The following is a 13902-nucleotide window of genomic DNA, read 5'->3' as shown; positions in this document are numbered from 1 at the left end:
TAACAGAATCTTGATGAACTGATGGGTTATCTTTAACCAGTTTTAATTTGATCGATCAAGCGTTAAGCATATCTGCTAAATAAGTGCTTTATCACGAACAAACGAGCTTTGTATCATTGTGTGTGACCAAACGTATTCTCCACGGCACGCGTATATCACATAATCAAGTGAAGAAGGTAATAATATTAGCAAGAGAACACTGGAGATCCCTTAGAAATCAAACGAGTAGGATAGCAATTCTCTATTCAGTTACTTATGGACTCTTTCAGACAACCGCATTCCTTCAGAGAACTACATTTTCCAATGGAGACTGTTCAGGTAGGGTTTTTCACATTTCGTATCATGAAATGTATCATATACAGCACGGTAATAGGGCTGCTGGGGTGAATAACTTTGTATTCATTTTTGTTATTATTAGAACGCTTTTAATGAAGTTTAAGGTATGCTGGGGCTGTACCTTAATTAAGGCCACGGCCGCTTCCTTCCAACTCCTAGGCCTTTCCTATCCCATCGTCGCCATAAAACCTATCTGTGTCGGTGCGACGAAAAGCCACTAGCAAAAAAAAATTCTAAAGTTTAAATACTGCGAACATGTAAGCCAAGTACAGCTGTTTCGATAATCCGCTCATTCTACCGCCGTTCAGCTGGGTTTCCTTGCGAAAGAGAGCTACCCAAGCGAAATTTAAGTCGCTTGGTTGACGCATACAATCCCTGTTGTTTAAAGGTGCCTAACATCTAGGTCATCGACCCCTAATGGTACGAAATGAGACGAAATGTAATGACAATTTAAAAGTCCAAAATCCTCCACTGACCAGAATTCAAAATGTGAGGACGAAGAATGAATGGATAGATATGAAGATCAAACAATCAGTGGATCCAACCCGCAATGCCCCACATTCCCAGAAACTAGCGTTAAACAATAGTATTACTGACCAAGGGACTGCTTCTAAAGCACAATCCTGAATCGATGATGCTTGCAGTCTAACGGGGTCCAAAATCCAGGAAATCGCCCCTCATAATGGTACTTATCACTAGGAAAGTAGAACCATGGTGTATGTCATGGTGCGGTACTAATCAATAGTAGCGTAGACTCGCGGTATTCCACACATTATGGTACTACTCACAGGTAATGTAATGCGCACATGTAACACAGACCTATGGTGTTTCTCACATTGTGGCGCCATTTACAGGCAACGCAAACATATGGTGTTCCTCACACAGGTGTACTAATCACCGGGACTTGTACTGTCTCGTGGTATTCCTCACATAGTGGGTACTAATCATAGGCAAGGCACACCCATCGTGTCGCTCATAGAGTGGTACTAATCACAGGTACTGTAAAACTCACCTTGATTCACACACTGTCGTTACTAATCACAAATCTACTGTGTACCTGACATAGTGGTACTACGCGCAAGTAAAACCAATCCATGGTGTACCCCGCGTGGTGGTACTAATTACAAGTAGTATCATGGTATGAGTGGAAGACGCATACATTTTAAGCTTCCTCGTCCTGGGAACGAGGCGGGACTGTGGATCCTCCCCCGACAGCAATTTATGGCGACAGGTCAGCAAGCTTGGGTAAGGTACGTTAGTTTTAATACTGGGCATTCGAAGTGTTCAGCACCACACACTAGAGACTACAAGAAAAATATCAACACGTTAACAGTATAGCCCCTTGAACATCGTCTTGCTAATAAAAATAGAGCCAGTTTATGAAATCAATTGCAATATAGAAGAATATATTTTATTGTTGGATTTCGGCATGTATAAAGTTTTCTCGAGCAATTCATTGTTTGCACGTGTAGAGTATGTTTTTTGATAGCCGCAGAAAAATATTTAGGTTGCCCAGCATGAACACAGAGTTAAGAGCGAATTGTTGTCTGTGATGGTGGCATATACTGTAGTGAATTTTTGGAGTGTTCCTCTTGGATTATATGTGAAGGCTCCGCTAGTTCTGGGGCATTCTTCATTAATATAACGTCTGTTACACGTCGTGACGAATATTTTCCCTCGTTTGTCGTTGAAGCACGTACACTCAGTATGTAAGTGAAACTATAAAATTTCGGCGGCGGTAAAATAGCAGTTAAATTTTGCTGATTCAGTTTAGGTTAGGGTTTTTAAGTTAAGAACAAACAGTCCCAGTGTATTTTTGTGAGATCCATGACTGTGCTAGCGTCCTGGTGAAAGTGTAAGTAGCCTACTACATTGTTTAAAACAGGGCCTCTCAAACGCCCAAAATCTCATGCGTGCAGATAGAGGCGCAAGAGCTCCGTGCACTGTGCATCGCTGCCGCTCGGCATGGCTCGGATCAACGCTTCGTCTCTGGGCTACTCGGCTAAGCTCGGCTCAACTCGCCTATGCTCGGCTCAAGTCAGCCTGGATTTGGAGCGCTACGGCGCAAGTGGGGCAGAGGGAGACAGGCGGAGCGAGCGAGACAGGCGTGAGGAAAGAGAGAGTACGCGCTATTGCTCCAAATCGAGGAGTGGGGGGGTCTGCACTCTGGTCAACCAAGCCAAGTCGTCTCTTGCACCGTGCACAGTGCATGCACCACGCGCATGCACCCTGAGAGGCCCTGGTTTAAAACCTGCTATAGATTACGTTATGATGGTGACGTCACTGCCGTGAATATCAATTTGGAAGTATGTGCGAGCGTGTGGTTGAAAATATCCTTGAAAGAGTTCTCAGGTGGGCTTTTTCACGAAAAATGCAGCCTAATAAATGGCTTTAGAGATTGTAGTGGGGCTAAGATTGTTTGTATTGTTTAAAAAAACCTTTTTGCAGCTGGGGTAACGAAGCCTCTGCTTCAACCAATAATCACCACCACCACATGCAACCTGATCATAACACAGGAACTTAACCGAGTAATAAAGGAACGTGCCCTCCTAAGTATGCAAACGACAGGACAGTTTTATTCATACAAGTTTTCGGCTCCGCCGTCGTTTATCGAGAAGGTAACGAAGCGAACGTATTTCAGTGTATCGATCTCAGTAAATTATCCTGTTAAGTGTTACATTATAAGGCTATCTCCCGAAGGCCGTCCGCCTCGTAATGGAGGACTCCGATCACTTCAGCTGGAACAAGAAATTAATTCCACTCTCCCGGCGCGTACCATTAATTTCGTGGCCAGTAACAACAACAAAAAAGACGAGAACCAGTGGGACGAAACCCAAATACAGACATTTGTGAGCAGTTTGTTTTGTTTCTCTGCGAGTGTTGGTGAACATTAATTGTATCCCTGGCCTGGCATTAGCCGTACAGGAGGTGAGCAGATGAGAAGAACACTTTATAGTCCAGCACTGTGGTCTCACAGTTCGCCCACTTGCTTTCCTTCGCTGTAAGAAAATTTGATGTGATAGGGACGGGAAAGGAAAATGAACAAAGTGTTTTTGGTAAATCATGTGAAGCCACTGTAGATCCTAGGGAATCACAGGACAGAAGAAATATTTTGGAAACGTGGAAGCGTAGTAAGTAGTTTGATTGTGATGTTTAAAATAGCCTAACAGCTAGGTCATCGCCCCTAATTATTATTATTATTATTATTATTATTATTATTATTATTATTAACAAATACATCGCATTTCAGAATTATCCTGGTAGTGTAATAATTAGAGACCGCATTATATGTAATATAAAAATAAGAAACATGTCCATAAATATGTAGCTGTACCGGGCGAGTTGGCCGTGCGTGTAGAGGCGCGCGGCTGTGAGCTTGCATCCGGGAGATAGTAGGTTGAATCCCACTATCGGCAGCCCTGAAAATGGTTTTCCGTGGTTTCCCATTTTCACACCAGGCAAATGCTGGGGCTGTACCTTAATTAAGGCCACGGCCGCTTCCTTCCAACTCCTAGGCCTTTCCTATCCCATCATCGCCATAACACCTATCTGTGTCGGCGCGACGTAAAGCCACTAGCAAAAAAAAAAAAAAATCCGGTACTGGAAGCACACACTGCGTTCGGCGCGTGAAAACTCGAAATATTCTTAAACGAGGGACAGGAAAGGGGGATAAATTATTTCTGAGAAATCCGAAGATAATATTCTGAGAATTCACGCCGCCTTGTGTATCCTTTTGAACACTTAATACACTTAGATTTAAAAATCAACAAAAAATCGTAATTTGTGGTGTGTGATTCGTAAAGGCGTAATTATGATGGGTAATTCGTAATTATTACGATTGAATCGTAATAGTTGGCATCTCTGAATTACTACTAGTTTAACATTCTAAATCCCACATCAATATATATAAATATACAAACGGTACGAAGTGCATCGAAATCAAATTATAATTACAACATCAAAATGTACCCACTGACCAAAACATAAAACGAATGATGATGAAAACAAAACAATCAGTGGATTCAACTCACAATGCCTTCTTTTCTGAGATGATGTATGTTATAAAACGGGGTCCAAAATCCACGCACATTCCCGATGGCCTTCACAATATTCCCTCTCCCCCATTTTTTTCACCTTTTTCAAAACAGACCTGGAATCGAACCGATGATCACGGACACAGAGTAAGTAGTTTAGTAGGACTCACCTGGCCACAGGCATCATCTTGAGCGCTAGAGCTCGGCTCAGACAGAATCCTGCTCCACCGGTAGCGAACCAGAACGAGATCTTTTGCTGCAAACAAAGAAACAAACAAACAAGCCGGTTAACATCCAGTTCCTTTTTTTTATATTAAAGAAACAAGTGGAGGTTACATGCTGCTCACAAGAACCTCGTTTATCCGGCCCTCATTAATCCGGATCGAAAATAAATAAAGATTTATTTTTACTTGTACAGTATTTCTTTTACGGGATCAATTCTTATGATCGGGCGAGTTGGCCGTGCGGTTAGGGGCGCGCGGTTGTCACCTTGCATCCGGGAGATAGTGGGTTCGAATCCCACTGTCGCCAGCCCTGAAGATGGTTTTAGGTGGTTTCCCATTTTCACACCAGGAAAATGCTGGGGGCTGTACCTTAATCAAGGCCACGGCCGCTTCCTTCCAAATCCTAGGCCTTTCCTAGCCTATCGTCGCCATAAGACCTATCTGTGTAAAAAAATAATCTTCCTGAATGTCTTTTCCGCCAAGGATAGTTAAGGACAGGAATTGGAAGTAAGTCGGCTGCGGTCTGTCAGACATACCTTGCCTGGAATTGAGAATGGGAAACCGTGGACTCTGAGTTCTTTGACACATTTGCAAGCATTCCCGGATGCTCGAACGTAGATGTGAACGACCTAAATCACTGGTTGAAAAATGACAGTAATTCAGGCTACGGCGAAATGACAGATGAATAAATTCTTGCCTCTTGTTCCTCGGCAGGTAATGACGACAATGGTGGTGAATTCAAAAATGAAAACGGCGCTCCATTACATGACTCATGGAGATACAACAATGCAGTTGGGCAAACTGATGTTAGCAAGGATCATATAAGAGAAATAGATCCGTCACTCCTGTATAATAAAGTTGGCTGAGAAAACAGATCATGGAAGCTACAGTGGCCACGTACTCTCTGCCAACATAAGGAAATAAATCCCACGATAGTACCTCGTAGTAAACACGATGATGATAGTTGTTACTTTGTTAAAATTTTAATTGTTATAGAGATAATGATTGTATTTCGGTAGGAAAGTTGTATCTAAAGCTTCTCTCGTGTCTTTTACTTGAAAAGTAAATTGCAATTACCCTATTTGTATGTTGGCAATACTGTTATAACGCTAGCTTGTATCGTTGTTTCACCGTTCGCATTTTAATGTAAATTTACATCTATTAAGTGATAAATGCAACATTGATTACTGAAAATGTTAATGCAATTCATATAAAACTCCAAAACGCCCATACTTGCCTAAATCACGATCTAACATAACCTCATTCTTCCGTTCGTTCGTTGAACCCTTCCCACGACTTTTATTTATGGGAATGGAAAACACGAGAAGGAAAGGATGAAAGTAAAACACAGCATAATGCACATAGTTTATATTTTGAATGTATTTATTCCAAACAGCAGGTAAGAAGCACAATCACACAGACGTTTACTCGCAACAGCTAGGTAGTTCAATGTGAAGTACGTTCATGATCATAATACTATTTCTTCACACTAAGAACGAGCATAATTATAATTTCACACCATACTCTCAAAAAACTGGATCAAAAATCTCGTCCAATGCGAAAGAATCTCAACAAATTTTCGTCTAACAAGCACTATTACATACCGTACGACCAAGGTCCCTTCGCGCGCAACGATAACGGTGTTGTGTTTTGAATTTGCTGTACCACGCAACTGAATGTGTAATGCCAACCTCTGCCTTCTAAATTAACCCTCTAAAAGAGAATTTTAGTTTTCATTAGTTGGCGGAGATCGACTGGCCCATCTCAGAACTGCTTCGGACGCTCCCTATGAAGTGTCACCCCCCTGGATGTTAGTAAAACGTCTTCGTGATCGTGTTGCGAGCAAACGCTATACAAATGGAAAACAGAAAAACTCACACATTATTTTAGTGCATAAAACAGAGTCGTAAATGTAAGAAAAGTATTCTTATACATTTTGCACAATTGGAAAAAAAAAGGTGTAACTGTACAACTTATGTTAATAAAGGACTATTATATAACATGTACTGCATTTGTTTTTTAGTTTTTGCGGATTATCCGGATTTTCAATAATCCTTCCGGTCCCACTTAATCCAGATAAACGAGGTTCTTGTGTATGCTAAAAGTATGTTGATTTACAATTTTATGATAATTATGATGATTATTAGTATGCTTATTGTTTAAAGTGGCCCTAACATCTATGCCATCGCCCACTAATGGTACGAAGTAGTGTTGGCTACTGAATGTATGATTCGAAGCAGTGTATCGATTCATTCAAGTGTCCGAGTGAATCGATTCACAGGAACGGCGAGCTCACGGCACATGATTCAGCTTACTCCCAGTGGACAGTGCTGAGTGACGCACTCGCTGGACGTTGACGGGGAGCCGAGCTTCCGCTGCAGCGAGACAGTGAATCAGTGAATCATGGTACATCGAAAGAATCGTGAACGAGCGCGGCTCAGTGAGACACATGATACACACGGCTCCTTATCGGCTCACTGGACACGCGGAGAGCCGAGCTTCCGCTGCAGCGAGACATACAGTGAGCCATGGCACATCGAAAGAATCGTGAACGAGCGCGGCTCAGTGAGACACAAGATACACACGGCTCCTTATCGGCTCACTGCAGCGAGACATACAGAGAGCCATGCTACACTGAAAGAATCGTATGCTATAATGGACTCTCGAGCTCAACTCATTTGAAAATAATACCCATTTGCATTCACTGTCCTCTTCTTACAGGGAGGTTTAAATAATAGATGGACTTATTTGCAGTGTTAAAAAGGTAGTCACAACATAATTCTGAAGTAGCTAGTAAGTAGGTAGGCTATTAGGTTATACTATTTATTAGTTTAATGAATCTTAGTATTATAACTTAGTTGACATTTGACAATTAAACTCGACTCTAGCCTGCCCTATGACTATGAGTCATGCTCATGACCACTCAAAAGTACCTGTTTTATATTGGGAAGAACGGCTCAGTATTCTCTCAGTTCATATGTCACATCGTTGCACAAGACTTCAATCATAATTATGTGGACAGACGCAATAACAGTATGTTGAATCAGAAAACCAGCGGGCTACTGTACATCTCGGGTAGCCTATACAAAATATGACTATTAAAAAAATCCTCAGCTGATAGAAAAATACTTTTTTTAAAAAAATGACTGAGCGAGTTGTCGTGCGGTTAATATCGCGTGGCTATGCGCTTGCATTCGGGGGATGGTGGGTTCGAATCCCACCGTCGGCAGCCGTTAAGATGGTTTTTCCGTAGCTTCTCCATTTTCACACCAGGAAATGCTGGGACTGTACCTTAATTCAGGTCATGGCTGCTACCTTACTAATCCTAACCTTTCCCACCCTGCGTCACCGGAAACCTTCGATGTATTAGAGTAAATAGCATTTTTTCTAAGAAAGGAGTTCATAGTATGAAGACCAGATGACAACTGCAAGCACTGAATGCTGTTGCTGCTGTCTTACCAGCACATTCTACACAGATGCAGTAGGAGCGGTGACCAATGAGCCGTGAATCGGATCAGTGTATCGATTCAGTAACGTGAACGGAATCAAATGAATCGATTCAGTAAAATGAATCGAATGTCCCATCACTAGTACGAAGTGAATTAGGATCACCAAATCTGAAGGAGAGAAATGTAATCGGAAAAACTGTTCACACAAGGGGATTTGAGAAAGACGAAAAGAAACCAACACGACGTACTTGGTCGAAGGAACAACAAACGATGAAAACGACTGTTTTGATGCAGCGCTCCATGCCACCCTATCCTGTGCTAACCTTTTCATTTCCACCGTATCTACTACATCCTACATCTGCTCAAATCTGCTTGTTATATCCATACCTTGGTCTACCTCTGCCGTTCTCACCATCTACACTTCCCTCAAAATCTAACTGAACAAGCTCTGGGTGTATTACGATGTCTCTTCTTCTCGTCAAATTTCGCCATATCGTTTTCCTCTCGCCAATTCGCCTCAGTATCTCTATTCGTGATTCAAACCATCTCATATTTAGCATTCTTCTGTAACACCACATTTCAAAAGCTTCTGTTCTCTTTCTTTCTGAGCTAGTGACCGTCAATGATTCACCTCAGTACTATGCTCCAACCCTCGTCTCTACATGGGACGTGAATTCAATTTGAATAGTAATAAAACTAAAGTCTGTTAACATATTAAATGCGTGTAACATGGGTGACTATACATATTTTAAAATTCACTAACTCTGAAACTACTACTAAAACAACTGAAGCTATGCTGCCCTTGTATGAGCTTGTGTTCAGGTGCCTTGGGAAATAAGTATTTTTAAAAAGCAAGGCGGCGGGAAAGCTTACACAAAAAAAGAAAAAGAAAGAAAGAAAGAAAGGCAGAGGAAAGAAGTGCAAACTTCGTGATTTCATGCTATTATTCACCTTGTGTTGATAATTTTGACGCATTTGCGTTTACTGACCCGTTTCATTATATTTCGTGAAAGATTAACCTAAATTTCATATTATTATTATTATTATTATTATTATTATTATTATTATTATTATTATTATTATTATTATTATTATTATTATTATTATTATTATTATTATATGCGTATGGACCCAAAGGATCACGCAAAGCTCTAACGATTTCTGTTTTCTGAGTTGTCAAACAGCTCTCATCCTTTCTCCGTGGATCCTTTTTCGTTCTTCTGCCCACTTTGCTCCATTCTTCTTTTCCACTTGGTTCTCTGGTTGCATTTTCCGTCCGTTATTTTTTTCCTATAGAGGTTTCTGTCCGCAGTGTCAGTTGAGTTCATCTGGGCTTTTTCCAGATCTTTCTTCACTTCCAGTACCCATGGAATATTTTTTAGATGTTCTATGTAGGTGAGAATCTTGTGTGTCAGTCTACTTACCGGGAGTCTGCAGACGTGTCCATAAAATTTCAGAGTCTTTTGCGGATGTCTGCTGCAATGTTGGAAAGCTCTTCTGTCACTTTGCGTGACCTCAGTCTATAACCATGTTCTGTTTTTCGGGGGCCGAGAATTTCCCCCAGGATTCTTCTTTCTTCTTTTAAAATGTTTTCTAGGTCACCTTTCCCATTTAGTGTAAGGGTCTCGCTTGCATATAAAACTTATTATTATACCCAAAGTGAGAAGCTCTTTCTTAAGCAATTTGGGATATTTTATAAAAACTCTGTTTTATCACAAACTCAGGTCGTCCGACATGGAGTACCGCAAGGTATTCCTGTTAGGCCTTCAATATTACCATTATTATTTGATCGAGAATACAAGTCGTGTGGAGAGTAGCGTTTACACAGCGCACGAGTTCTATGAGTTGCAGAGAAACTGGTCCGCTCCTCCCCGGCGGGGCAGCTGGCGGGCACGCCTCGAGGTCGTCAAGTTCCGGCAGGTATCCTGCTACCACTACTCCTCCTCCTGCTTACCGCCTCCGAGTTCCATGACCATTACATCACGATGTAGTTATTAAAAACATTAATCATCATTACCAAAATGAAAGGGAAAAAAAACAGATTTTGAAACGCAGACAATAAGTTCATGCCACCGTTCTTTAATAACAGAAATTAAAGGAATTATGATTAAGTAATTTTCGTGTTTAAATCTAAGAGCGAGGATCAGAAAGGCTCATTGACGAAAAAGAAGTTAAGGAACAGCTAGCCTAAATAATTAAATGAGTTTTACAATTTTACAACTCAAATCAAAGAATGTATAACTGTTCTTAAATTAATCCTTGGCGAAAATAAGATGCTAGTCGCTTATGTGTGTGATTTTTCGAGTAACAGTTCCAAATATAATAATGAGAAGAAGAAGAATTAGAAGATGAAGATTTTACTGCACTGTCATAAGACCAGAGGCTTTGTATGCAGCGGAATGCCTTGCTATGAACAAGAAAGGCCTGATAGAAAAATTGGAAATTAGAGAAAGAAAGAAAGAAAGAAAGAAAGAAAGAAAGAAAGAAAGAAAGAAAGATCTTAAGGAAAATTCTTGGCCCAATTAAAGACAAAGACGAATATAGATGTCGGCATAACAATGATCTGTATACTCATGCCCAGAAGATCTCTGATGCCATGCAGAGAAGGAGAATCGCATTTTATGGCCACTTGCTAAAAATGAAACGAACACGATTATTTAACCAGATTTTTGCCTATTTTAAAGATAAGACCCAGCTAATTTGGTCCCAGGAGGTGGATCGGGAACTACAGGAGATGGGGATTACTTGTGAAGATATACAAGAACGCAACCCACTCAGCAGAAAACTTAAAAAAAACACCAGGGTTTTCAAGAAAGGCCAAAGATGAAGTCGGGAAAGACGTCGATGGAGGAAAGAAAAGAGCAATACCCGACAATCAATGAAGGAGCACTAGATAAAGAGAAGAGAGCGGAAATTAGTGACGAATGTTCCGGAAGTAATTTTTAGTTTTACTATAATTCTTTTCTTAACCAATAATTACAGCATATTATGACATAAAAAAGCGTCCCAGCGGCCAAAATGTGAAGTGGAAAGCAATGTAGGCGCGTATTTTCCTAAAGCAACAGTATTTGCAAATCGCACACTTCGTACAATTTTTAAACTCGTTTTTTAAAGAAATTATCGACATTTATGGAATGAGAGTGCAATTCGTCACTGCTAATGTCCGTTCTCTTTCTTTTTTATGCTCATTTGTCACGATCGGTTACTTGTAGGCCGATAAGAATATGTACCAGCTCCGTGCTGTGGGGTAGCGCCTGCCCCTCACTCGAAGTTCATTCAGCTTATGTGATTACGAGTGAGAAGATATCTGATGCTGATATAGCGACCCGGAACACTTCGAAGCCGATAGTGCCAATGGATTATTATTATTATTATTATTACTAGGGGACCCGTGCGAGAAATCTCGCATGTTCATAAAGTATATGGTGGAGTAGCCCCCTGGTGAACTAAGAAATACACAAATCAGAACGGTATTAGACAGTCTTACTCACCACTTCATTTAATCTTTGATTTTTTAACATTTATGGTATCCGCCTGAACGGAAGCAAATGCAAGTGCATTATTATACTGACGAATGTTCCGGAAGTAATTTTTAGTTTTACTATAATTATTTTCTTAACCAATAATTACAGCATATTATAATGACATAAAAAAGCGTCCCAGCGGCCAAAGTGTGAAGTGGAAAGTAATGTAGGCGCGTATTTCCCTAAAGCAAAAGTATTTGCAAATCGCACACTTCGTACAATTTTTTAAACTTCATTTTTTAAAGAAATTATCGATATTTATGGAATGAGAGTGCAATTCGTCACTGCTAATGTCCATTCTCTTTCTTTTTTATGCTCGTTTGTCACAATCGGTTACTTGTGAGCGCCGCAAAAGGGATCCATACTCCTCTAATAATAGTAGTATTATTATTAATAATTAATAATAATAATTAATAATAGTATTATTATTAATATTATTATTATTTAATTTTCGATTCGTCTGTCTATGGAGCACATTTGACAATCTTTGCAGTATTTTTAGCCTTCACTCTCTGCCAGTATCTTTTCATCCTTTCTTTTTCATACTTCCTTCTTCTCTACAGGACCTCTCTTTTCTCACTAGAGTTTTCCCCAGTCTCGTGGAAACCAGTGAACTTTTTGACGAGTTGTCTAAGATGATTTCTGTCCATGATATCATCTTCGTCAAGTCCAACCTCACTTCTCGAAACCATTTCCACCGTCTTCCTCTTCCTGAAGAATTTAAACATTCTCTCTTCGTTATTTGTCCATCCTCAATAAGTGTCCATCTTCCTCATCAATTCAATCACTCCTTCTGTTCTTTGATACCGGTAAAATTCTTTGTTAGATTTGAGTCTCCTCTCCCGATTTATATAAATTTGGGTCCAGAATTTTTCTTAACATTTTTCTTTCTCTTATTATAATAGACTATGTTTATGCACTGGAGGTCTTTCAGAAAATATTGTCACAACTTCCCGACACCACTGTAACCATGACAACCAGTGTTGTCTATGTACACTCGGTCAGTAGCGTCATCTTCTCACTGTGTGCTTTCTTCCTGTAACTAAGAGCTTGGGAAAAACTGGTATCAAGTGAAACTCGTTCTACTCGTCAGTCCAGAGTTAAACATCTTTTAACTGGCCGGAAAACGTACAGTAACCAGGACCTTGGAATAAGAGGCAGGCACTCTACTTCTAACCCATAGGGCTGGCTAATAGTAATAATCAGTATTATACACTGGCCGAAAAAAAATATCCAAACACAACGAAGGGGTTGTGTTAGTTTAACGAACGTTGGTAGGCGTGTTTATACATCTGAAAGATGACAATGCTTCAAAATTCTCGCAAATCGCACTAGCGTTGCGCTAGTAGTAGCGGCCCCATGATGTCAAATATCAGGTTTGCTTTAAATACGGACTGCACTGTGCGAGAGCGTTAGTTACTTGTGAGATAGGACGGAGTGACTGTGAGTGCGTCAAGAATGCCTTTACGAAGACGAAGAGGCCAGTATCAATAGCTCACTGCGGTTGAACAAGGCCGTCTATGTAAAGATGGATTTTGCTTCCGCGCTATTGCAGAACGACTTGACAGAAATGTCTCCAAGGGCACGAGAAGGTACGCTCGCAAGAAGACCGGGCTCCGGACGTCCCCGTCGCATCATCGTATTCGGCGTACGGTTGTGGCGTAGCGAACTGCGCCTGCAACATCAATTCCAGCGGCAGAACTGTTTGAAATCGGCGTCTTGAAGGACAGCTCTGAGCCAGACACCCTGCGGCGTGGATCCCACTTACCCCAATCACCGCCGTCTGTGACTTCAGGTGTCAAGCGAGAGTTCACTGGAAGTTGGAGCGGAGGTCCATTGTGTTTTCCGATGAAAGCCGGTTCTGCCTTGGTGCCAGGGATGACCGTGTGTTTGTTAGGAAAAGGCCAGGTGAGCGCCTGCATTCACCCTGTCTGCGGCGTCAACACACTGGACATACACCGGGAGTTCTGGTCTGGGGAGCAATTTCCTATGCCAGCAGGAGAATCTCATGGTTATCCCACGCACCCTGACTGCAGATGTATACGTCCGTCTGGTGATTCGACGTATCATGCTGCCATTCAGGAAAAGCATTCCCGATGGTGTTTTCCAACAGGATAATCCACCACCACCCCCTCCCCCTTGACGCTATTGTAACGCAACGTGCTCTACAGAGAGTCGAAATACTGCTTGGCATGCTCGATCCTCCGATCTGTCCCCAATCGAGCACGTATGGGACAACATTGGATGACAATTCCAGCGTCATCCACAACAGGTATTATCCGTCCCTGCATTGACAGGCCAAGTACAGCAGGCATGGAACTCCATCCCACAAGCT

The 13902-nt window shown here is 41.3% G+C and overlaps 1 protein-coding gene across 1 annotated transcript in view; it reads right to left on the bottom strand.

The window, feature by feature from the left end:
- LOC136884806 (fringe glycosyltransferase) overlaps window positions 1–13902 on the bottom strand; it is a 335211-nt gene that overhangs the window by 63020 nt on the left and 258289 nt on the right. The window contains exon 7 of the mRNA XM_067157097.2: window positions 4541–4626. Coding sequence (XP_067013198.2) covers window positions 4541–4626 — 86 coding nt within the window. The remainder of the gene's footprint in view (window positions 1–4540; window positions 4627–13902) is intronic.

This window comes from Anabrus simplex, chromosome 13 (assembly GCF_040414725.1).
Source record: "Anabrus simplex isolate iqAnaSimp1 chromosome 13, ASM4041472v1, whole genome shotgun sequence".
Classification (NCBI taxonomy): Eukaryota; Metazoa; Arthropoda; class Insecta; order Orthoptera; family Tettigoniidae; genus Anabrus; species Anabrus simplex.
Note: the sequence above shows the minus strand (reverse complement) of the source record. Positions and strands in the feature narration are given on the sequence as shown.